The sequence below is a fragment of the Volvox carteri genome (assembly GCF_000143455.1).
Source record: "Volvox carteri f. nagariensis unplaced genomic scaffold VOLCAscaffold_9, whole genome shotgun sequence".
Taxonomy (NCBI): domain Eukaryota; kingdom Viridiplantae; phylum Chlorophyta; class Chlorophyceae; order Chlamydomonadales; family Volvocaceae; genus Volvox; species Volvox carteri.
In genome coordinates, this window is record NW_003307552.1 from 332,242 (window position 1) to 354,713 (window position 22,472).

General features: G+C 56.3%; 4 protein-coding genes across 4 annotated transcripts in view; 2 read left to right on the plus strand and 2 right to left on the minus strand.

The window, feature by feature from the left end:
* VOLCADRAFT_88468 (uncharacterized protein) overlaps positions 1–380 on the plus strand; it is a gene marked incomplete at both ends in the record, with an annotated part of 8,658 nt that extends 8,278 nt beyond the window's left edge. The window contains one exon of the mRNA XM_002948097.1: positions 347–380. Within this exon, the coding sequence (XP_002948143.1) occupies positions 347–380 (34 nt within the window). The remainder of the gene's footprint in view (positions 1–346) is intronic.
* Positions 381–2,409: 2,029 nt separating this feature from the next.
* VOLCADRAFT_88469 (uncharacterized protein) lies at positions 2,410–5,977 on the plus strand (the record flags this gene model as incomplete). Its single annotated transcript, XM_002948098.1, has 5 exons — positions 2,410–2,414; positions 3,047–3,221; positions 3,696–3,827; positions 5,833–5,900; positions 5,938–5,977. The coding sequence occupies 5 exons, from the start codon at positions 2,410–2,412 to the stop codon at positions 5,975–5,977; spliced, it is 420 nt and encodes a 139-aa protein (XP_002948144.1).
* A 2,275-nt stretch (positions 5,978–8,252) lies between these two features.
* VOLCADRAFT_88470 (uncharacterized protein) lies at positions 8,253–13,927 on the minus strand (the record flags this gene model as incomplete). The annotated part of the gene is made up of 12 exons (XM_002948235.1): positions 8,253–8,474; positions 8,655–8,787; positions 9,176–9,219; positions 9,568–9,602; positions 10,005–10,218; positions 10,508–10,606; positions 10,813–10,992; positions 11,342–11,445; positions 12,005–12,046; positions 13,141–13,330; positions 13,814–13,854; positions 13,897–13,927. 12 exons carry the CDS (start codon positions 13,925–13,927, stop codon positions 8,253–8,255), a joined length of 1,335 nt encoding a protein of 444 aa, XP_002948281.1.
* A 3,837-nt stretch (positions 13,928–17,764) lies between these two features.
* dnj36 (member of the DnaJ superfamily) lies at positions 17,765–21,666 on the minus strand (the record flags this gene model as incomplete). The annotated part of the gene is made up of 6 exons (XM_002948236.1): positions 17,765–18,007; positions 18,404–18,814; positions 19,562–19,643; positions 20,370–20,596; positions 21,282–21,341; positions 21,433–21,666. The coding sequence occupies 6 exons, from the start codon at positions 21,664–21,666 to the stop codon at positions 17,765–17,767; spliced, it is 1,257 nt and encodes a 418-aa protein (XP_002948282.1).
* Between the last annotated feature and the right edge of the window lie 806 nt (positions 21,667–22,472).

Below are 22,472 nucleotides of genomic sequence, written 5' to 3' on the forward strand. Positions count from 1 at the left end.
GATTTTGGGGGGGAAAGGGGGGGGAGGAGGTTAGGGGTTGGGTCTCCACGTAGACCCCTGCGGTGCGATGTCCCCATTCCTTCCCACCCATGCAATCGAGGTGTTTGTGTGTCCCTAGCCCCTAGCCTGGTGGGGTGATGTAGGGCTGTGTGTGTGTGGGGTGTTAGTAAACCTCGTTGTGCATCCTGGTGGGGGAGGGGGAGGGGCAGATGGAGAGCCCCTATCGCGCTGCGCCACCCGGCTAGGTAGCTGTGGGGAGCCACAGGGTGGGGGAAGTTGCCTCTCGTAACCTGATGACGATTATCCCCTCTGCCACCTCCCCTCTCCTTTTCCTCCGTTTGCGCAGGCAAAGGCCCGGGGGTAGCGGGGTAGGCGGGTAGCGGGGGTAGGGGGTGTAGGGTAGGCGGTGTAATAGGCGGTGCCCTCAAGTAGCGGCGGTTGACAGCACTAACAGCAGCAGCAGCAGCAGCATGGGGCGGCGGAGGAGGAGGAGCAGGGGGACTGTGTGCTTCCTGCCCACGGCCATCCCCCCGTTGCCGCCGTGGGGTTGTGGAGGGTTTGCGGCGGCGGGGGTGACCTAGATGGCGGGGGAGTGGGGTGGGTTCGTGGGGGGATCACATATAGCCAGGGGCTGCTGTTGAGGAAAGGTGGGGGGTGAGGGGGGATACCCCGCCCGGGTTGAGGGGTGGGGATGAGCTCAGGAGTCAGTCGGGTGGGTGGGGGTTTGTTGGCTGTGTAGGGGTAGATGGGTTCCGCTTGGTCGGGCTTCTATTCTTTTTTGTGGGCTGTGAGTGGCGGCGATCTGGCCGTGTAGGCATGCAGTGCAGAGCAGTGTGCAGAGCAGAGGTGGGAGAGGGAGTGGGAGGCGGCCAGTGGGAGTACGGAGCGAGGAAAATTACCCTGCTGAAAGAGGCCGTACAGCACGGTACGGTACTTGAGTTGTAATCCATTCGGCCCCAAGGGCCTTATCTTGCCATCGTCGAGCTTAGTGGTGAAGAGCATGTCCCCATCTGAACCCCCAGCCTAGCCGGTTAACCAACCTGCCGTGCAAGCTCGGAAAGGGAAGTTTACCAAACCTACATACATAAACCCTAAACTCTAAAACCCATACATACATGCATACATACGTAAGTGTGCTGTAAGGGAATTAAAGAATATAATGTTTCAAGCAGGCCCCCTTGCTGGGTCAGTTGTACATCGCTTTTATGTACGCCAACGTGCATAAATTAGGGCAAAATTGACGATTGCCATACTAACACGGCTTTGGTAGGTGGGTGGGCACGTAGGTACAGATTAGCTGTGTGTCAGTCCATGTACATAGACATTTAAGTAATCATAAAGAGGGGGCAGCATGTAAATAAAAGCAACGATGGATTTGCGTCTGTTTCAGTAGGCGTGGGTGCCCCACGCAGACGTGATCAAATGCAGTTGTTGCGTAGTGACGATGCTAACTGGGCTCCCCAGCTTGGTGCGCAACTCCGTAGCGCACGCAGCTATTTCCATCGTCCAGCTCCTTTTCGTGGTCATTGGCTGCCGCATGCACTTCCTAGTCGCAACGGCATCAGCCTCTTTTGCCAACATGGCGTTTGGTACTGCGGCGAGCAGCACCACCGCAGTCCTCCGATCGCAGCGAGGGTCTGCAGTTAAATAGGCGCATTGTACGGATTAAGGTCGAGATATTACCTCATGGACCTGGTTGCGTTGGGAGGAAAACAAACGAACGAACAAATGCAAGTGCCATGTCACGGCAGCAGACGATGGTCAACACTCATCGGCAAAAGATGCACCGGGCGTTTATTACAACTTTAGTGACATACTTTATCAGTCAGTGCTAGCATCATGGGACCGCCACGAGCTGCCTTCAATAAGCCATCGGTACGAATTTGTCTATCGGACAAAGCTTGCAAATCTTCTACGTTAGCTGGGCGCATGCTCAAGCTCACTTCTGTCGATGGACCTGAGGTTATAATGATTCATCTTTTATGCAATTATTTGCATGCTATAACTATGCTGGCATAAGGAGGTTGAGGACAGCCAGAACAGCCAGCGGAAACGCCCTGTTTCGACTGTGAACGGCCGTAGCATTATTTTGACTTGCAAATGCTATGTGAGCTATCGCTTGAAGGAGATAATATATCGCTAAACATTAAATGATTTCCGATGTCTAGTTTCTTGGCATGGCCTCGGAGCACTGTTGGTTTTCACCGTTGCCTGGGTGCTACGAAATGGCAAATTAAGGCCAGTAATGGAAATGAAGAGCTTTGAATATATAACAACAATTTAAGCTTCAGTCTTCGTAACAGAAACGCGTGCATTAGCTGCGTGTCGGTGTCATATTCCGTTACAGTATGTATCTTTGAGTACCCGCATACGCCTATCGTAAGTCTTACAACCGCGTTCATAATAATAATGAGGTCTGTGAGGCATTTCTATTACGCATAGTAACTGTTGTTAGGCCACGCGCCCTCCACGCGCCGTACCATTCGTTTGCGCGTGTCAGGATTACGTCAAAAGGCTAGACACACGCAACAGTAACATTCCCGAAACGAAGGAATAACTTCAGGGCTTTTTTAGGCGGACCTGGCAGCGCAATCCTCCACATCGACCTCACGCTACCAGACTGCCTTACGGAAGCGAACTGTGTGCGAAGCTCCCCACCAGCGACCATGCAGTGCCTTAAACAGCAACGTATTCACTCAAGGCCTACTGGAGCACTCCGCCGGCGTGCCTGCTTACTGGCAAGGACTTCCGGGGTGAAATGTCACGGCATTCGGAGTGCGAAAGGCGACCTAAGGCCGGAGACACCCCAGGTTGCGCAGCCGTCCAAAGGCGATGAAATGTATGAGCGGGCCTTGGAGTTTGCCCGTATTGAGGCCTACGAAGAAGCCAGGCAAGGACTCGTTGACCGCAGGCCTCGCGCATTGTTTGTTAGTCCAGAATGACGTTTCACACCAAATGCTTCTGAAATGACCTTTTTCCGTCTATTCAATCCATTCAACATTGATCTAGGGCTTGTTTTGTTTGTATCGGTTATCTTCCTCGGCAGGTCCACTTTCGAACACCTGCTCCACCGGCAACCGAGTCTGTGCAAGGCCTGGGTGTCCTGGGCACAAATGGAGAAGCGTTGCCACCGCTTTAACCAGTCCGAGCGCTGGCACCGTTGCCGCGCTGTGCTGCAGCGCGGCCTAGAGTTGAACCCATCATCATCCTGCCTCATTCAGGTAGGAACAGGGCAGAGGCCAAAGTCTCCTGCTGCCGGAGATGCAAAATATCCTAAGCCAGCATTCGCCCAGCGCCTACGTTTTTGAATTATCGCTGCTGGGCACCTCTCTGCATAGCGACTCATCACACCTGCCGCGAAGGTGGCCAGTTGTGCGCTCCGTGTTATAGTTCCCATAGCCCCTGCAGCTCCGGCGCGGACTCGGATGTCCTGGATCCTGTGCCCCTTACTGCGCTTCTGCTGCTAGGCCCTACTACTGGGGGGTTAAAACCCCCTCGCGCATAGTGCCGTACATACACAAGTACACACGTGACATGCTTTTTGCCTTGCCGCGTGAGAGGGCGGGAGTTATCTCTCCGGAAACTCCGGCATCGCCGTACGTACGGCAGGGATTTGCCGTCGTCCTGCCCCTACCAGATACATACATACATACCAGCAAACACGCCGATCATTCCTTGTTCCGTGGAATGCGCAGGCCTGGGGCCTTATGGAGCTTCAGCGTGGAAACTGGCTGGCAGCCGTTATGATGTTGGAACGCTCCGCCCGCCTCGATGACCGCTGCGTACCGGTGCTGAGGTGGCAGCACGTGAAAACCGCCAAGACGACGGTTGGGACGAGACGTGCTGGCGTCAGAGGGGCCAGTGGCGGCGGTAATGGCAGCGGCAGTGGCAGCGGCAGTAGCAGCGGCAGCAGCTGCTGCTGAGTTCCCGGGTAGGACGAGGAGGGTGCGGAAAGCCTGGTTGGATGACGATGGTGGTTGACTGTCGGTGGTGGTTGACTTACGAATCTTTTTTGAACCCAAAAACGGGTGTACGAGATGCGACATATCTAGTAGTGAGTGCGATGCGGCGGACAACAGCTGCTGGGATGCGAAGCTTCTGCGGCTTTTATGGAGCGCAGAGGCTCATGTGTTGGAATGCTCGGAAGGTGGGGCATGGGACTGGCTGGGTCCTGCGAGCATCCCGGAGTGCTTCGTGGCGAGTGCTTGCACATATCGCGGGTGCAAGCTCCATCTTTATAGAAAGGGAAGCATCGGAATCGTACTTAGGCAGATAGTTCATGATGAATTCAAGTCGGCGAATTTCGAGCCTGTTGAAGCAAGTGACGCCAAGGTCTATTCTTTCCTTCGTATTTTGAAAGCTAAACATTGAGTTTTCCAAAATTATGTACGTAATGGAAAGGGATTTTGCTTGCGCGGCTATGTGTGTGTGAAGGCTTTTCTACGACCCAAATACGGTCCGTAGGTCGAGGTGTTTTGTCCTGTAGCAGCGGATGGTGGTAAAGGAGGTGGATGACCGGGAGGAGGAGGGAAATGCGGGTCTTGGGTTACAAGGCCCCTAGGGAGACGAAGTGGGTTTACCCGCGAGATGCAGGCATTGGGCGTGCTCCGGATTAGCGCCGTTGGCGCAGCGGACTGTATATCTGGGCTTTTGGTTGGCCATTGTACGATAAAAGTGCGCGCGCGCCTCTAGCTAAAGCCATCTTCACAGCATGTGTATATTCGTTGAGGCGCGCACACGGGAGTTGAGTCCAACCGGACTTGTTCAATACAGTGCGTCACTGACAGTGCTTGGTTAACAATCCAACCATTCGCACCGAGTTTTGCTGCTTGTTGTGTAATGTATTGTGGAACTCCGGATTTTGCTGCTGTACGACAGGTTACCTTAGAATGTATAAGGCAGCTGGAGAGACGACGAAGGGAGGAGTGGCGCGCACGGGTGTGCTGCGTAAGGCTGCGCTTTCTGTCATTGTAGTTAGAAGAGTCCCTGGCTTTTGTGCTGAGCTGTGTCGTACTTTGCTGTACCAAAGGAACATACGTAGTGAGAAAGGTGGAGCTGGAGGTCGCTGCTTTGACCTGTATTGATTTTCCGTCGGTGTTTTTACAGTGGCCATGCTGACGTTGTTTTTGGGTGCACGGCACTGGCGTCGCTGTCAGCGCTGTTGTAGCCGCTGTTGTAGCAGAAGCAGCGTCTGTATGTGTCTCTGCTGTTGTAGCTTGTAGGGGCTGTAGCGACAATGAAGAGAACGTAGGATAATTCCGCTTATGCCGCGGCGGCGGTGGGGAGCCCCCACGAGCAGTGGCCGACTGGAAACGGTAGAACTTAGAGCTGGAATGTGGCGTGGGAGCTGAACTTCGCTTCCTAGGATGTCGGATCGTCGTGATTTCTAAATCGATGTTGTGCACTGGAGAGCTCCATCTTCTTCACATTTCCCATCCCCAGTGGAATCACGCGTGCCTTGTGGCTAAACTGCGTTTGTTAGTACTGCGTGTTCGGAAGTGCGCTTGCGTGCTGCAGAGGGCAGTAGGCTGTAATGTGATTCACACAGCCTTAGTTCGAGCTGGCGTCGGTGGTAACGATGCCAGCAGTAGACGGAGAGGTAAGAAAGTCTAAGGAAAAAGTATGTCTTGTGCAGAGGTCGGGAGGTGCCTCTTCGCTCTAGGAGCATGTGAAGGCGAGGTGGCCAAGCGCCAAGTGCCGCACAGTCAGGTCAACATGTTGTGTGCTGTCCGTTTGTGGGCGGCAACGGAACTTACCTTTTAACAGTGTGTTTGCTTCTTTGTGGCAAGTAAACCCCTTGCCGCGCCTGTAACTGATGCACCTGCTGTCAAGGACGAGCAGACCGCTAGCTGTACTGGTCGTTCCAACGCATGCCACAAGTCCAGAGCTGGTGTTCCTCTGTAAGTGTTCCCCGGTCCCCCCTCCTCCTGTGACCAGAACTCTTATGTGGATGGCTAACAACGCCATCGACCGCTGAACGCGTAGGCAGGAGAGAACGTAAAACGACAGCCCGAACCCTAGCTTACCCTAAATTTACATGCGAAGTACCGTTTTCATGCACATTGCACGTTCGATTTGCACCTCAAGGAAAAATGGGCACAAACATATACACCTCCATCAGAGAGCTATCGGGTCGATAAATTGGTTCACAGATGCAGACGTCTCAACCTCATCTTCCTCCCCATCCCTACAACAGTTATCAAGACAGTTAAAAGGGTCAAAAAGGGGGGACGCCAACACGCTGGCTGCGAATCTGGTCCAACAACATCTGGTCTTCAAAGTCAACAGTCGAGTAGTGTCCAGACAACAACGCTATATATAAAGTTCGCCGTTGTGTTTATGCCTGTATGGTATGTATACATACGCATGCGCTTTCCCGCCAAGGCCAAACGCCGTGCGCATGGCTGTACAACACGGGAGGCGAGCAGAGGGGCTAGAGATCCCCCTCTCTCATGTTGTACAGCAAGCCATCATGTGTGCCATGAATGCACACAGGGTGCTGCCCCGCCCTTTCGCCGGCTTCTTCTTTCATCACTCGGCGAGGTCGGGTAGGTGGCCAGCAGCGCACCCAAAAGGATGAGAACGCAAGCGGACCTGAGCACCGGCGCGGACGGGGTCCTGGGGAGCGGCACCGTGAAATAAAATAACCCAGAGGCGGGTGTGCAGCGGCTGCGATAAACTCGACGGCAAGGCGGGGAGGAAGGCAGAAGTACACTAAACAGCAACGGCCCCGGCGTGTTGGACCAGTGCGGTGACGGCCATGAGCTAGTTGCGGACACGAGAGACCGCACATGAATGGGGTGATGCTTATCGACGCGTGGGGCATCACAGCCACCACGACATCACAAGCATATGCGCATGCACCGCACCTCTAGCTGCATGCATTTCGCCAATGATCCAGAACGGCCACCCAACCCCGCCGGGGCCTCCCAACGTTGCCGACCTGAACCAACCAACCGGCCAAACAACGAAAGCCCCCAACCCCGCAACCCCAACTGGGAAGGAAGCGATTAAAAACTAAACTAATATTCTTAGCCGCCCCCAGCATAACAGGATAAGTGTAGTACTACAACAAGTACCCAAGGCTTCCGTCCTCCCAAAACGGCCCCAAGGGAAACCCCTTGATCCCCTTAGTGCCCCCGGCCACGGTGCGGTGCGGTGCACGCGGGCCTTCTAGGTGACCCCCTCCAACTCTTCAGCCCCACTCTTTAATCAACCAGCAACCGGAAAAACCCTAATAAAGCCTCCCACAATTTCGGCGCAACGAGAACGGCACAGAGGGTGCGATGGGACGCGCCCAGCGCCCACACAGCCATCATCACCATTACCACTGCTGACGCCACCTCCGGTGTAGCGCCCTGAAGCAAACGCCTTTCACGGGAAGTGCAGCCTCTCACTGCTGCTTGCACCGCCCGGCAGAACCCAAACCTTCACCGGCACCAAAACACCAGGAAGGATGGCAGGTGTATGACGGACAGCGCTGGCAACCATCCTCGTCCCCTCTCACCATCACTCTTTCTCTCAAAGATAAGTAAGTATGAGTATTGAGCCACAAGCCGAGCCGCGTGCGCGGCTGTCCGCGTCACGCCACGCAGTCACGCCTCCCATTGGCACGCGCATACAGCTGCGGCCACAGGCAGGCGGGGTCACTGTGGCAGGTCCCAGCCCGGCGTACTCGAGCTCACAGCGCCATGAATGTATTGTATGCGATAATGATGAGTTTTCTCCTAGGTCGTGTGTCCCAACCACAACGTGAGTTTCTCGTGCAGGAAAAGAGGAAAATGTTGCGCAGCACAATCAGACGTGGCAAAGCGTAAGGTCTTGTCCTCCCTCCACAACACCAACACCATCACAGCCGACACGGGTAGGTAGGTACGCAAAGCACGCACGCACGCGCGCACAAACACACGTATGCATTGGCACCGATATAGGCTTGCACTCGCATGCAGCCAAAGATAGGCAACAGACAGACAAGGTCGACCGACAGACAATTAAGTGGACAACCAGACGTGTGGACGAGCCCTACAAGAGATATCCAACAGCAAGAAACAAAACGTTCGGAGACGGGCAGGGGCAGGACGGGCAGCAGAATCTAGACCCTAAGACGCACTGCCTCGCTGTCCTTAGCCTGCTAACACATCACCTCCCCACCCGCCCACAACCAGCTGTATCTTCCAGTCTCTCCTTCGTGATACTGCAAGCAGCTGTGCCAGCACCTCCAAGCTACAGCCGCCGTGCGCCCCGCTCTTCTCTCACATAAGGTTGCAGCAATGGTGGTCCGCAGAGGCCACAAGCTGCTGCGGCTGGGCGTCCCGTTTGGCAGCGCTGGCTGGTCGGCGGTTCTCCATGAGGTCCGGTTTTAGCTCCTTGGCCGCCTCCTCCAGCATCTCAATGACCTCGACAAACTCCGGTCGCGCCTCGTAGTCGGCCGACCAGCACGTCTCGACCATGCGCTTCAGCCGAGGGGGAACCACCTGCCGCGAATTGCACGGTGGAGTAGCGCGCATGGTGGTGTGGGGAGTGCGGGAGAATGAGAACGAGATTACAGCCGTAGCAGCAGCACCAGCCGTAGCAGCAGTAAGATCAGAAGCGGCAATGGTGGCGCTCTCTTCCCAGCCCTTTCCGCAGCATGCGAAAAGGAACCCGCTACCTACCTGGTCGCGCCGGTTGGTGGGGCCCCACTGCGGCCTGAGGCCCTTCAGTGCCGCCGCGCGGGCCGCCTCGATGGGGTCCATGTTCCAGTAGGGGGGCAGTCCCTCGAACAACTGGAAGCAGATCATAGCGAAGCTGCGGAAGAGGGGAGACGGAAGGAAAAGACGCAAGGAGCCGAGGACATGTAAAGGCCGAGTGAAGAGCCGGTGTATGGACGGGGCTCTCAGTCGGGGGTTAGGTCGGCCCTTGTTGCGAAGTGGGAAGGCAGAGAGGAATGGGCGGGATGCAGGTTAAACGAAAAGTATGGGAGGCGAGAGGCGGATTGCCTCGGGTAGAGCAAGGGGTGAGAAGCTGGTGAAGTAGGGAAAGTAGGTAAGTGTGCGGAAGAGACTATGTGGTGCAATACATCCCCATGAATGGAAACGCTCCGTGCTCATGCACATGCCACGTAGTACATGGACATACAAACCACGTAGAAGCACAGCCACACACACGCTCACACACGCTCACGATACCCGCTCACCTGTAAACGTCCACTTTGTTGTTGTACGGTTCGTGTCGAAACACCTGTACGCATGTCGGCAGTCAGAGGGTGTGAAAACCCGGCAGGGTGGGTGACGCGTGCTGGAGAGGAGATCGGAGTAGATTGGCCAGCAGGCAAGCAAGCAAGCAAACAGGGAAGCAAGAAGACTGCGGCCGAGTTTAGGGCAGTAAGACCAAAACTTAGGACAACTGTTCTCGAGTGCGAGGGCAGGACCGTCGAGATAAAACAGAGCTCGGCAGTGCAGACCCCTGGCGACAAGGACAGCCTCTTCTAATCTCCCGTTTCTTCCTCCGCTGTTGCCACCGTGTTCCAGGCTGTGACTTCCCCGGGGCCCCTTTTCCCGCTCCTCTCCCTCTCTCCTGCCCTCGCACCTCCGGCGCCATATAGCGGTAGGAGCCGGTCTCGCCTGCAGCAGAAGCAAAACCAAACGGCAGCGCCAAGGTCAGGGGGGGCAGGGAGCAGAGACGATGGAAACACTCTGATGGCCATTACCAGCCAGAGCACTGCCTTGCTCTCAGTCTCCCGCCCCCACTGGGACCCCCACTCCTCACTCCAGGGTGCAATCTCTTCGTGATGGTCTTGCCTCTTGTGAGGCACTTGTGCTGTGCGTGCGTGCCTCACACCTGTAGAGGGCTGCTCCAGACATCAGCCAATCCATCTCACAGCCTCAACGTCGGCCTCACCTCACGTCTGCCCACCACACGCACATTCCCAGACATGCACATCATCCGTCAAGGCAAGGCCCCCCGCCCCACCCCCTGCCTCGACACGCTCACACGGTCTCCGCAACCTGCGACCTCCCGCCTACCTGTTAGCTTGTAGCTGGTGGCGGCCTTGTCGCCCTCGTGCACGGAGCCCTTGGGCGTCCCCAGCATGCCTCCGCCTCCGCCGTTGTTGCTGCTCGGGTTGTTGCGGCCGTTGAGCACCGAGTTGTCCGGGGTTGTGTCCAGGGAGCCGCGGTGGCGCTTGGGCTTGGTCAGCTTGAGCGACTTGGATAGACCGAAGTCCGCAATCTTGAGTACCTGTGATAGAGTGAGTGGGGAAACAATAATGAAAGAAGGAAAGGGGCATTGCAAGCTACGTTTCCTCTGTTTAAAATGCAATATGACTTAAGTGTAGGGCGGATAACAGACAGGGGGGAAGGCCAGAGAGCCAATGGCAATTGCGATATCAAGATCCTGGCGCACTGTGACTACGTCCTCACGACAGCACGACGGTGGGCAGGGAGCAGTGTAGAGCACGGCGCCCGATCGGAACAGCAGTGTGGAACAACCCGGCAGGACTGGATCGGTGGCTTCCCAGCACACTCACCCCCATCTCCTCCAGGCATATCTGGCGGTGGTGAGAAGAGAAGACCTTGGGCCCGCCAATCATGAGGTTGGCCGGCTTCAGATCTCGGTGAATGACGGCCTGAAGACCCACGGGTCAATTAGGGTAGTGAACCACAACGCGCCCAGTGAACCACAATGCGGGCCCAACCCACACTGAAGTTCCAACACATGTCGATTCCGATTTCATTCCTCAGAGCTGCCTTGCCAAAACATCTCCCATCTACCCTACCCATAGCAGAGTCCCATTCCCCACCATCCCACACACGCACAAACACTCGTACGTACTTGTGGGCTGCGGTTGTGCAGGTAGGCCAGCCCCCGGGCCATATCCAATGCCAGCTGCACGGAGCGCCACATGCTGGGGAAGCGCTGCCCCTTGAACAAGTCCGCCAGGGAGCCCCCCACCATGTACTCCGTCACGATCATGAAAGGGGTCTGCTTGGTCACCGCACCCAGGAACTGCACCTGTGGGCAGGAGGGTGAGGGAGCGGCGATTCAGGAGAATGCAGGGCGGGGCTTGCAGGCAACGTGTGAGAATCCACGCAAGTGTTGTAACACACGTCTTATCGCAGGAAAAGAACCGATCGGCGGATGTCAATCCCGTGATACCCAGGATACTACAGCAAGGGGGAAGTGATGCTAAGTAGTCCGCTGCTCACAGCACCAACACCCGCAGTCATTGCCTTCCCCCTCCATCTCCCTGCGGCCCTCGCCGGTCGCGGCTACTGCGGCGCAGGCAGCGGCCCAACACCCATGTGCCCTGCTCACCCACTCCACCTCCATCCCCCACTCCTACTCCCGCTGCAGCCCTTACCGTGTGCGGGTGGTGCACCTTCTGCAGCACGTTGAGCTCCGTGCGGAAGTCACCCAGCGCCACAGCCCCCGTCTCCTTGAGCACCTTGACCGCCACCAGCGTGCCTGTAAGGGAAAGCAAAAGCGCGGATATGTAAGCACCACCCGGCGGATTCAGCAAAACCAGCAGCGGTATGCGGCAATGGGGTCGAGGTTAGGAGGGATAAGGCCATATTGTCCATACGGCGGTTGAGGGGTGTGGGTGGAAAGAAACATGTAGTGGTTTGAGGAAGTGTTACTTGAGGTGTACGGGCCTTGGGGACAGCGGGGGCGGGGTCGGACTTGGCACGCAAGGACGGAGGGAGCAGGGAGGGGCCAGGTACGTGGGGAGACCACGTCTAGTGAGGAGGAGGAGATCCCAAGCTGGAACGGAGACTCGCCGCGCATGGCGGAGAAGTGGCCGGCTGCCAAGGCCGACTATATGCGGAACGATGGTATCACAGCTGCATCCAAGTACGATCCCAAGAAAAGCTTGCTTTTTGGTTCTATATTCTTCTGCGCATCGGGCATTTTTCGATACCAGTAACTTGTTTGACTTCCATTGTCCTTCCCTTGCAGATTTCGCCCATCCAGTTGCTGCGCCTCTCGCTCCCTTCGTCCCCAAACCCCTCCCCTCCGCTCTCACCGTTCCAATTCGCCTTGTAAACCACACCGAACTCGCCCTCGCCTGCGGGAACGGTGCCAGACCGGTGGGGGTGGCAACAGACAGTCCGTTACCACATATCCCAACGTGTCAACAGCACGGTGCATGCAAGCGTGCTTCCGGAGTCGGGGGTCGGGCCCAACGGCATTGAAGCCACAAGAATCCATGACGCTGGTGGTTAGGATAAACTTTAATGTTGAAGCTAGCGCCCTGCTGCTGCTGCCGCTGCGCTGCTGCTACTGCTGGTGCTGGCTTTTGATCGTCCCGGTGGTGCCGGCGGAACCTACACGGCTGCAGAGCTTCCCACCCGGCATCACCCAGCGCATGGCGGTGCAAAATCTGGTCCTGGCCGCGGCGCATACGTGCGGGCCCACGCAGATGGCGACGTGCGTCCGTAACAGCTGCGGTTGCAGTTGGCGCCGGCCAGAACAGGCGCCCTTGGACTGCTGATAACTGTGTGGCTACAGGGCTCTGTCGCTGCTGCGGTGACACAGCCGGCGGGCCTCATCCCCTTATCCGGGCTCCGGAGCTTAGGCGCCGCATTATGCGGAGCCGCGCTTGCGCTCTGCTGTTGCCAGTCCGCTTCCGCCGCGGTTCCCAGTGATTTCCAAAGCCTCAAGAGCTGCCATACCAGGGCGCAAGGAGGTGCGGTATGCGGTATCGCGTGTGGTGGCGATACACTTATAGCATGCGCGTGGCTTCCATAGGAACCGCCAACCCGCCGAGGCCAACACCCCGCTTGCTGCTCCAGCAACTCCGCATCCCCTGCATGCCTTTCCTGGCGCCATTCTGCAGGTCTGGCCGCTTGCCACATCCTTGCCGCAAAGCCAACAGCGTACCTTCCCGAAGTTGGCTCTGCTGCTTCCCCCCTCCCCGGGGCCGGCGGCATGCCAGGGCGGACCGCAACCGCTACCTATCAAGACCATGCCCCCCCCCACCTCAGCCCCCGATCGCCGGATGGCGGCCCTCTAGCCCCACGGTACAATAACAACAAACCCAAGCGTTCATGCAGATCCAGATGTCAAATGGCAAAAGCTTCCGCGACAACCCCTGCCCTCCCATTCAGACCCATTCCGGCGCCCGCCCTGCCCAGCCGCGGCCGAGGGGACCCCCCCTACCGATCTTCTCGCTAAGCTTAATGTTGATTGGGTCAATTTCCCACTCGGGGTCGTAGTCGGTGAAGATGCGCACATTGCCGGCCAGTGGCGAGTCCGCCAGCTCCACCAGGTTGCCCTCCTTGTCCAGCACTCGGCCTCCGCGCTGGATGAGAAGGGTGGCCAGGTCGCCGTGGTCGCCGCGGACCGCGTCCTGAGGGCGAGGAGGAGGGCAGGGGGAGGAAGGCAGGAGAGATAAGCAAAAGCAGGGGAAAAACTACTGTCGATGTCCAAAGCCAAGGGAAGGAGTTGGGGAGGTTGGCCAGGAGAGAGGGCGGAGACGATGCAATGCAAGTTTGGGTTCGTCGCATATGGAGATGCAAAGGGGAGGGCGGGGCCATGTGAAGATATGGGGGCGGTCGGGATTTGGGGACGCGGCAGGACGGGAGAACAGAAGAGAGTGCATGCGATGTCGCGCGGCTGAGCCGGGGATGTTACCAGCGCTATTTCGGAAGTTGCAGTTGTGCTGGTGGCTCCACCCGGGCGGTGCTCCTTTGGGGCCAGCAGAACGGGCCAACAGGACAAACAGGGAAAACCCTGTTTGTTCCGGAAGCGGTTGCCGCGAGGCGCAAGGCGACGTGTTCATTACTGCTCCCTAGAGTTTATCCGTCGAAGAGCATATATTATCTTTACGCACCTCAAGAGGTGTTCGCTTGAAGCGGTCAATTGGGTTGACCTCTGCGCCGTGGTCGAGGAGCCATAGAACCACCGAAAACGCACCTTCTGCTGCCGCCAAGTGCCTACAAGGCATTAAGCAAGAACTAAGCACGTGTCCCTGACCCAGGACTGCTGTCGGAAAGGCCTCATAGCGTCGGTATCCTCCTGACGAAAGTAACCAACTTACAAAGGAGTGCGACGATCATAGTCACAACACGAAGCGTCCTTAATCTGCGTACACAGACAACACTCGTAGGGTCAAAGGGAAAGGGGTGTGCCTTGTGCGGCGGCGTCTGTTGCCACCACGGTGCCGGGAGACAGGTCTTACATTCAATCCCCACGCATAAATGATCTTCTTGCAGCGGTATAGATCACCAACGCTTGCGAAGAACAGAAGCTCAGTAATCGCCTGTCATGGAAACAAGATACAGCTATAACAGCTGGTTCAGCAGGAAAGGAAGAATAGAGATAGTAAGGGAACTATGGCAGGAAAGTGCGCAGGCGCGTCTACCTGACGGCGAGCGGCGTTTTCGCCATGTAAAGAGTCCTGGTCTTGCGGTTGCGACATCTTCGCCTGCGGCGCAAGGTATGCCTATTCCGAGATATTATTTCAGTCGTGGACAAAGGCGCTATCGTTCCAGCTGCAGGCCAAAGCAGCCGACCACGTTTCTTGGTCCGCTGGTGCACGTTGCAAGCTGCGTCAATCCCCTTTTGAGAGGGGCTACTTCAAAATTGGTATTATGGACGCAAAGTCTAATGAGTTATTCCTAAGCCAGGCGACGTTCGCCTTCGGGCAGACAGTTCACAGTTTGCGAACGAGTAAACGAGAACGGATTAAACCGTAGAAAACTAATCTAACTGCCTTTGCAGAGAAACTCAGCATTGTCAATGTGTCCATGTGAAACCGGCCTCGTGCATGCCGTACAAGTATATGCTGAGGCGAGTCAGGCCCTTAACCTGCGCGAAGCCCCTGTCTGTTTCAGTTCGGGAACTTCATGAGTTTTTGTAAAACACTGCTCGGTCTTACATTACACTCCTCATGGACGCTGTACCTTCGGTGTTACGTCCAACCTCCACGTGCAGTATGACAGGCCACCTGATGGCCGTTTTCCACTTTCCACTGCACGTGTTCACAATATTTTGCGTGAGGATATACATCCTGCAGTGCGTTCTGATTATACTGCCAGCAACTGGGTTGCCATGATACTAAGGTGCTTAGGGCACTTCCCGGAGCTGCACCCGGACCTGGATGGAGGGGAAGGTTAATTTCATTTTGTCGAACCCGATGAAATGTAAGATCTATCATGGAAACGTTGAAGGAGCGACTTGATGATGGCTGGCATAACCCACGTCTTATTACTACACCCCGGGAATTTGTGTCGGACAACCGTAAACCAGGGGTTAAGATGTGCCGGCATACCCATTGGATGGAATCGCCTTTTTATTCCTTTCTGTTTTTTGACTTACCCTAGAACTCGCGGTCCATGAACCTCCTGGCTCGCCTGGGCCTTATGAGCTCTCGCGAACTTGTAACACAACATAACGTAACACTGCACGTGTGTGTTAAACATACTATAATGTTTACGTTGTGTTGTCCTAAAATACAAAGCGTTTGCTGTGAGGGTAGTCAATGTGCCGATCCGCAGCTTTTGCTTTTATACCCAGATGCAAGAACTCAGCGTAATCAGCAATGCAGGTGCTGGGTGCCCACGGACATCCATTATACTGCGTGCCACCTTGTCGCGATATCGATCCGAACTGCAAGTACGATGAAGCTTTTTAAGCGGTAGCTGTACACTGCGAAAAAGGTCAACAAGGAAGTTGGTTTTCTTTGCAGTTACAGCGGGAAATTGACCAAAGACGTTTTTTCACAACAATCCACATCGCTGATCCCACATGCTATAGAGGTGGGCCGCTGTCAGGCGCTACCACCCCGCAAGCTTCTGAAAGGAATCACACGTGCAAAATGCACGTGTGACATGTGTCAATGGCATGGACAAGTGCTCTGCTCACCGATTAACAAATGAAACGGGGGCAGTGGCCGGTGTAAAAAGTCGAAGGCAGGCAACCAGGGCAGGAATAGCAACATGGGTTACCTAACTGCATCCTTACTTTTATTGCATCCAAAAAGAGTTGTACTTTGTTCAGGACGTCGGAAACAGCACTTGTCTCGATTACCTCGGTACCGCATGAATCAACCCAAACCCTGGTAAGCACGGCTAATTAAATAGGTAAACAAACAAGAAACCCGGTTCAGGATTCCTTCTGCGTCGGTACGCTTCGTAACGATGTGTTGGCAGGTTGCTGCCCGTAACTCACAATCGTGACTCAAAAGTGCGGTTACATCCTGTTACAATCAAAACTACGAAAAACGCAGGCCCAAAAGAGACCGTCTTTCGTTTCCCTCCCTGTGCTAGTACGCTTCTTTGAAGTCAAGGAAAATAATATCTTCCTGTTGACTGAAATGAGGCATCCTGAAAGCATTACATTCCATTTACCGCGACACCGCAGGCAAGCGCGATACGCCACGTCGCCGCCAAGCGCGACAACGCGCCAAAACATAAGGAATGCCGCACAAGTCCCAAGAAAACAGACTGCGCGGCCGTTGCTTGCCCTCGCGTGCACTCGTCGCGCCTGCTCCTGCTACGCCCCCTCAGCCTGGGGACAGCTTCGCGAATTCACCCGCCAAACCCTTCATCACCAACACGTTTGCCGCGACTAACGCCACCGTCGCCGCCGAGAGCACTCGCGTTCACCACAAACAGCCACTTCACAGAACCGTCCGGGAGGTGCTCAAAGTTGAACGACGAAGACACATCAACACACAAACACGCTTGACAGTTTCGTCAACCATAAACATAGCCATTCCAGGAACCATGACGGAAGGATTCGTTCAAACCAGGCCTGCTTGCCCGGCAACAATTCGCTAGCGGCCAAAAGCGCAAACATGTAAACCTCCTCGTCCTCCTCCTCTTCACAATTTCCAGCTGCTCTGATGGCTTCGCGCGATGCTGCTGCGACCACCCTCCCTGCAGAGCTGCCGGCGCGAATGCGATGACGGCACAACGCCACTCCACCGCAGCTCTCCCTTGCCGTTCAGTGTCGGTACCCCTCCCTCCCCTTCCCCCTCCCTCTACTCTCCACTCACTCCACGCAACTCGTCTCTCACTAACCCCAAACCTCGTCTGCGGCGGGCTGCACTTCACTCAATACCCCTCAAGAAACAGAAAAACACACAGCTGCGCGACACAGCGAACACGGACCCTAGCCGCCCCCCAACAGCCGCACTACCGGGGCACGAACAGCAGTAACAGCAGCCACCGAGGACTGCACTTCCTTCCCATCAGGACCGATGTCCACAACCTCTGCCACAACCCCGCACCCGGGCTGGCACACCCGCCATTTCTCCTGGAAAAAACCCATCTCATACCGCGCCCGACGCACCCGCGCCGCACCGCAGTCCCTAGAAAGCATCCCATGAACGAAGAGACGTATCTTAGCACCAGCGCTCAGTGCTTGTCTCCACGGGTCCCGCAGGCGGCAGCGCAGCCCCGTTGCCGCACCCGGATCGGATATATTCTCGCAATGCCCGCCCAGCTGAGCCACTCAGCCAGCCAGCCGCTCTCCTACCTCCTACCTCCGTTGCACCTTCCTCCTCCCTCCCCCCAGCTCTGCCCAGACTAGCCTCCAGATGATGTCAAACCCTCGTCCCCCGAGACTTCCATCTCCCCCTCTCCCTCCCTCCCACCCACCCATCTCCCCGCGACGCAGAGTCGCTTCCGAAACAGGGTGATAGCACCGCCTCGCTTACAGAAAGAAAACCCCCAAGGCGGGGGGAGAGAGAGAGGGAGAGAGAGAGGGAGAGACAGACAACCTGACCGCGTCCCCTGCCCTCCCCCTTAACCTGATCACGTGGCTGGTGGGAGGACTTTCAAAACCTGAAGGGCCCCACTTTCGTCTTGCTCTGCAGCTCCTTGAGCTCCTCCACCAGCTTGCGCTCCTCCGCGGTGACCGTCTTGGGGATGCGCACCCGCACATGGACCATGTGGTCCCCGCGGACAGAGGGGGCGCCCAGCTTGGGTACGCCGCGCCGCGCCATGAGCAGGGTGGTACCGGGCTGCGTACCGGCGGGGATCTTGAGCTCCACTGGCCCGTCTACGGTCGTCACCTTGACCTTCGGGTGAGCGCAAAATCGACGGTAGGGAGGAAAAGGCAGGATGAGAGGTCAGCGATAGGTGATTTAGCAATAGCAGTAGCAAAAGAGGTGTCCCTTTTTTCAACCCACCCACCTCACACCTCAGCCTCTGAAGTGCCTCGTTTTCGTCATCTTTCATACGCAAGAAGGCTTTCTTCCCTCTTTCCCCTCTTCTCCTACCCGTAAAAGGACATGCGAGGATTGCAAACCTGTCCTTCCTAACCACTTCCCCCCAACCGACCACCACCACACATCCCCACACACGCAAATGCGCGCACATGCAGGCCCCCCTGCACGCACATACATACCCATACGCACACGCATCCATGCAGGGAGCAGGAAGCCGCTGAACCCCCTCTCTTCCCTCATCTTTACCTGCGTCCCCAGGATTGCATCCACGTAACTGATCTCCACATCGGAATGGATTGTCATGCCGTCGCGCCGCAGCTCCGGATGGTCCTTGATGGTGATGTTGACGTACAGGTCTCCCGGCTCGCCGCCGCGCCGCCCGCTGTTGCCCTCACCACGCACACGCAGCCGACTGCCCGCGTCCACGCCCGGCGGCACCTTGAGGGAGATGCGCTTCGTCTCCCGCACGCGGCCGTCGCCCTGGCACTTGGAACACGGCGTGAAGATCTGGCCAGTGCCCTCGCAGCGCGAGCAGAGGGACACCTGCTGGAAGGTGCCCAGAGGCGTACGTACGGCTTGTACGACCTGGCCTGAGCCCTGGCATGTGGGGCAGGTGCTGGGGCTGGTGCCCTTGCGCACCCCCGTCGTATCACATTCCTGCGCGGGTTGAGGAAGAGGGAGGGAGGTCCACAAAACCGTCATCGGATGGTTGGTTAGTTGGTTGGTAAGAGGAGATAGAAGAGCCCCCTCTTGCCCTACCTCCCCCATGGCGCCCGCCCGCCCGCCCGTCTAGAGCCGCGAGAAGGACGCCTCACAGCCCACCACCCCATCAAACCCGCCAGCACATGTTGCATTCATCACAACAATGAAAACAATGAAACCCCGCACCTCCGTTCTCGTCAACCCGCCCACCCGATCACCCCCCATCCCCCAAGAGCTAAACGAGTCCGATCAACTGAAAGGGTAATACCACGCCTCCCCACACACGTTACCCCTCCAGGAAGGGTCCGCCCTCCAGATACCCTAGCCTGCCAACACGGCCTTTTTTCCTCCTGAAGTGGAAGAGAAAAAGCCTCTACCGGAGGAAGACCCGCTGGGCCCTAAGGCCCAAATCAATCCGCACACCCGGAACATAAACGAAGAGCACACAAAGTTTATGAAGGCGACCAAACGGCGATTCCGGTCCTCAGGTGGTCCCAAAGACAGGTAGTGAACAGGGCAATCACATCCACACGCTCACACATACACCACCTTCCCCTGGATTACCCACTATCACGGTCGTTGTGTTTCCCTACTGCGGGGGCCCAACCCCAACCCTTTTTCACATACAATAATTCCTCCCCTCCCGCCCAACTGCCCCCCATTGCCTTTCCCCCCCTGCATCATCACCAACTCCGCACCCACCTCGCAGCCAGTTAGCCGGTCCACATCGAGCTCCCGCGCGCAGCCGAACACCGCCTCCAGGAAGTCAAGCTGAAGATCCACCCTGCAGGCCGAGAGGGGGAAATAGGGAGGGGGAGGGGGCAATGGGTGAAGGAAATGAGGGGGGGCCGGAGCAAGGTCTATACAACTGGGGGTTTAGGTAGGGGCTGCACAGGGCGGAAGTGCACAACGAAGAGGGGGATGTATGTATGTATATATGTATGTGTGTGCGTGCGATTCTCATTAATTCACAGCTATGAGCACAGAAGCAGGCACTCGAGAATGGAAAGAGGAAGGGCCCTCAGCTCGCCAGGTGAAAAACACGGGTGCCATATCTGGTGGAGATGAACGCGGCGGGCTCAACGAGGGCGGTAACGCAGCACAGCACGACACAGCACAACGGCGGCAGGAAGGAGGCGAGGTGTGGAGAGCAGGGCAGCAACCCGAAGGAGCCCAACTGCTGCGGGTTGGGTGGGTGGGGTTGGGGACGGATTGGGCCGCATGCCCAAGCCGGGGTGGGGCCTAGCGGCGACATGAACGTCTCTGTCGCTTAGTCCACAACCGCTGACCACCACCATGGCACAGCACTCGGGCCCAGCACTTCTTCACCTCTCCCTCCTCCCACAACACACACACACATACGCACACTAGAACGCACACAGAGCAACGCAGACAGGCCATGGAAATGAAGCCTAGCCTTCCACACATAGTCGCCATCCGAGCCTGCTCTAGCCTTTATGGACGAGCAGCCGTATGTAAACGCACATGTCGTACATACGCACACACGCACCTGTCATCCTCGCCGGGCTGGGCCCTGTTCCGGCCGGCCGGGCCTCTGCTGAAGCCGCCCATGCCGCCCATTCCTCCCATTCCCCCCATGCCGAAGAACGACTCGAACAGGTCGAAGGGGTTGGTGAACTCCACTCCCGGTCCGCCACCCATGCCGCCCATACCGCCCCTGAGCCCTGCCTCGCCGTACTTGTCGTAAATTGCCTTCTTGGTATCATCTGACAGGACCTACATGTACGGAGGTACGGCAGGTACGCACGCTTTATCAACGAACAACCGTTTTCCATCAGTTGCTGCTTAGGTGCTATACCGCACATGGACACCTCCGGGTGATTGAGGAGCGGAGGAGCAAGGGCATGGGCACATGGGAACAGGCCAAGCCGGTTTGTGGCCTCTTTTGTAATATATGCTGGGTGCTGGTTCGTGGTGCAGAACCGGCGAAAGAGCTGGTCCATACCGCCAGCGGCTCCTCTTTTTGTGTCGCCCGGTCAACAGCCCACAAGCATTGTATGCGTAGGCACAAAATGCCGCTGTCCTACCGCCGTATTGCTGTGAGACGCCATAGCTGGACGCGCAGGCAGAGATGGAGGCGCTGCAGAGGAAATCGCGGCGGCGGGAAGGAGCTGAGCTGGGCTTTAACCCAAACCCCACCAGGTTTTCTGTCCCAGCCGGCGGTGACCGTGCGGTATTGCACTGACGCCGTCGTTGCCATCAAGATGAGAGACAGAAGGACACACCCCTAGGAAAGGGAGGGGGGTTACTCCGTGGGGCTGGGTGCCCTGCCGCCGCTGCTGCTGATGCTGCAGGGAGATATACAATTCACTGACACTATTTTGCACTGTAAGGGAGGTATTGGGTCGCTGCACATAGTCGAAAATTGCACTTTGGCGTGCGGCTTTCTTGTCTTTCGCACCTCGTAGGCCTCTCCAATCTTCTTGAAAAGGTCTTCTGCACCCGGCTCCTTGTTCACGTCCTGGTGGCCATACGGCATTGATATCCAAGCATTGAGGCATCAGCTTCGCTAAACAAAATGGCACATCAGACGATCGAGCCTGTTTACTCACAGGGTGGTACTTGCGAGCTTTTTGACGATATGCCTGCTTAATCGTTTTCTTGTCAGCAGTACGCGGAACGCCGAGTAGGTCATAGTAGTCTGTATCTGCCCGCACTACCACAGCTTGACCCCGTCGCCGCGCCGACCCACGGTGTGCAGAGCGGACGCGCACTGGTGCAGCCGCTGACCTATTGCAAACAAAGCTAGCGCGTCCTTCAACACGATTCCGCAAGTTTGCTAACATTCTGAACGAGGACAGAGGCACAAGTGTTGGGACTGTAAGGATGGAAGCGTTTGTGTAACTTTATATTTGAACAAAGAACGAACCAATTCTATTAATCAATATCTTTAAAGACGGAGGTCTGGGAATGAAAATAGCATAATGACGGCGGTCTTCTTCTAGACCCTCTCGGCCCTCGGCAGGAGTTGTGGCTGCGGACTTCCAATCGCCAAACTATTGCCGTTGCTTTCCTTTTATTCTCATTGTTAAATTCAAGTCGATAACATGAACCATAAATTATTTGCATCTTCCCAATTCTTTTACAATGCTTGGTTTTTAATACCCGGTAGAAAGCATGTTACCCCTTCATCTTACACCATTGTTTGAACAAATATGACTGTTTTGGCCGTTATTATGGGAGTTTCCATAGGGCCACCTGGCTCGTAGTAGTTGTGGGCTGGCCGGATGTCAGGCTTGTGTTTATGATTGCTGTATTTCTTGAATCCACATGTGTATTCTTGATGTCAATCAAGCTCTGATGTATTAGCTGACGGCCAACATCCTTACGTCGAAGGAGGTCGCCCATCCACAGACCATAACGACGGCGTCTGCGTTGCTATCCCACCCGTCTAGTGTTAAACATTGAAAGGGGTGGTTACGACACATTCATCATGTTCCTACTTCTGTCGACTCTCGAGACACGCGTTTGCGTAAAGCTGAGCGCCCTACCGCGGAGATAGGTTTAGAGGGTCACGTGGCCATGAAATATGTAGGGATCCAACCCCTCCATGCGAACCATGGGTCGCTACATGACACGGTAGCGGCTCGGT